General features: G+C 48.9%; 2 protein-coding genes across 2 annotated transcripts in view; both read right to left on the reverse strand.

Annotated features, from left to right (window-relative positions):
* cbfb (core-binding factor subunit beta) overlaps nucleotides 1-144 on the reverse strand; it is a gene marked incomplete at both ends in the record, with an annotated part of 9,554 nt that extends 9,410 nt beyond the window's left edge. The window contains one exon of the mRNA XM_083665640.1: nucleotides 139-144. Within this exon, the coding sequence (XP_083521766.1) occupies nucleotides 139-144 (6 nt within the window). The remainder of the gene's footprint in view (nucleotides 1-138) is intronic.
* Nucleotides 145-193: 49 nt separating this feature from the next.
* psme3ip1 (proteasome activator subunit 3 interacting protein 1) overlaps nucleotides 194-2,500 on the reverse strand; it is an 11,660-nt gene continuing 9,353 nt past the window's right edge. The window contains exons 8-9 of the mRNA XM_083666715.1: nucleotides 1,075-1,248; nucleotides 194-813 (exon numbers count right to left, since the gene is read on the reverse strand). Coding sequence (XP_083522841.1) covers nucleotides 809-813; nucleotides 1,075-1,248 — 179 coding nt within the window. The 3' untranslated portion in view covers nucleotides 194-808. The remainder of the gene's footprint in view (nucleotides 814-1,074; nucleotides 1,249-2,500) is intronic.

Below are 2,500 nucleotides of genomic sequence, written 5' to 3' on the forward strand. Positions count from 1 at the left end.
CATACACCTGGGACTCGTGTCCTGATTAGATAATCCAGCTGCTACCAAACATTTTCAAACGACCCCCCGACGCTGTAACAGGCCTACACCTGACGCTGCTCTTCAACCAGACTACGGTGCCTTTCATCAGAGACAAACCTTCATTCTTTTCAACTATTTAATTTAATAAAAAAATCACAATTCAAGATAATTCTGATAATTATTTACTTTTTTTTTTCTTTTACATCTTTAGATTCTCAGTCATTGGAAATAAAAACAATATTTCTGCAATTTCAATTCACTTATTAATAACAACATTAAAATTAACCTCTCTCTCTCTCTCACACACACACACTTATTAATAACAACATTAAAATTAACCTCTCTCACACACACACACACACACACACGAGTGAAAGAGAAAGCTCTTTATTATTTTCATATCTTTCTCAACCTCACGTTTCCATGGAGACGCAGTCCATTAAAAATCCAGCACTGTTTTTTTATTTGTTTTTTTCCCTCAATCGATGCATTAAAAAGAAACATGAAAACACACACACACACACACACACACACACACACACACACACACACACAAAGACACACACAAAGACACACACAAAGACACACACAAAGACACACACACACACACACACACACACACACACATTCCTAGTGGGCGTAGGCCAGAGCCCTCAGACTGGCTCTCAGGATGTAAGGTTTTAATGTGATTGGCTCGTCCATGATCCATAGATGTCAATCACTGTCCCCTCGGCCAATAGCACAGCTGCAGCCGCAGGGGGAGGGCTGTCATCAGGTTAGGTTGTCGTTAGACTGTGGGAGGAATGGGGGAGGAAGGGGGAGGGGTCATGTTTGAGTGATATTGAGCTATAACAACACTAGGGACACTCTCAGCTGTATGAGGTAGAGAGAGAGAGAGAGAGAGAGAGAGAGACAGAGAGAGAGAGAGAGAGACAGAGAGAGAGAGACACAGAGAGAGAGAGAAAGGTGTATGTATGTTTATTGTATGTGTAGGAGTGTGTTTGTCTGTTTGTGCTGTGTGTGTGTGTGTGTGTGTGTGTGTGTGTACGCTACCTTCACTGTCACTGCTGGACTCTGAGTCGCTGCTGCCAGAGTAGGCCCCCAGGCCGGGCAGGATGCCCACACACACCGCGGCTGAGGGCAAGTGCAGCATCCCGGGGTGGGGGGTCCCCACGGTAGAGCCCTTCTCACCCCCCCCTCCTCCTCCTCCTCCTCCCACCTCCTGTTCTGAGGACACAACACACTGTCAGATCTCCTGTAGGCCTGACTAACACTGTCAGATCTCCTGTACCTAACCCTAACCCTGACTAACACTGTCAGATCTCCTGTACCTAACCCTAACCCTAACCCTGACTAACACTGTCAGATCTCCTGTACCTAACCCTAACCCTGACTAACACTGTCAGATCTCCTGTACCTAACCCTAACCCTAACCCTAACCCTGACTAACACTGTCAGATCTCCTGTACCTAACCCTAACCCTGACTAACACTGTCAGGTCTCCTGTACCTAACCCTAACCCTGACTAACACTGTCAGATCTCCTGTACCTAACCCTAACCCTGACTAACACTGTCAGATCTCCTGTACCTAACCCTAACCCTAACCCTAACCCTGACTAACACTGTCAGATCTCCTGTACCTAACCCTAACCCTGACTAACACTGTCAGATCTCCTGTACCTAACCCTAACCCTAACCCTAACCCTGACTAACACTGTCAGATCTCCTGTACCTAACCCTAACCCTAACCCTAACCCTGACTAACACTGTCAGATCTCCTGTACCTAACCCTAACCCTCACTAACGTGGCAGAACAACATTCATGGTTGCATCGTCATCTTTATGTCAGAAGGTCACGTTGGGCCAATGTACATGTTGTTCCCTCTCCTTTTCTGAGATGGCGAGAGGTCTGTCTGTCTGCCTGCCTGTCTGTGTCTGCCTGCCTGCCTGTGTCTGATACATTTACCTTGCCAAACCTGTCGTCAACACCACAGTACCTTCAGAGCAGTGGAAGTCCTGACAGAAGACACCAGGCCTCATCACTGCTCTCTACACAGGCACAGCAGAGGGCTACTAAACACCAGGCCTCATCACTGCTCTCTCCACAGGCACAGCAGAGGGCTACTAAACACCAGGCCTCATCACTGCTCTCTACACAGGCACAGCAGAGGGCTACTAAACACCAGGCCTCATCACTGCTCTCTACACAGGCACAGCAGAGGGCTACTAAACACCAGGCCTCATCACTGCTCTCTGGGAGAGAGGGGTCAACACGCCTGGACTCTGGGAGAGAGGGGTCAACACGCCTGGACTCTGGGAGAGAGGGGTCAACACGCCTGGACTCTGGGAGAGAGGGGTCAACACGCCTGGACTCTGGGAGAGAGGGGTCAACACGCCTGGACTCTGGGAGAGAGGGGTCAACACGCGCAGAGTCCAGAGTCTCAGAGCCTCGGTCAGTAACACTGGGTACCCCAGGTG

Source organism: Argentina silus, assembly GCF_951799395.1.
Source record: "Argentina silus genome assembly, chromosome: 3".
Lineage (NCBI taxonomy): Eukaryota > Metazoa > Chordata > Actinopteri > Argentiniformes > Argentinidae > Argentina > Argentina silus.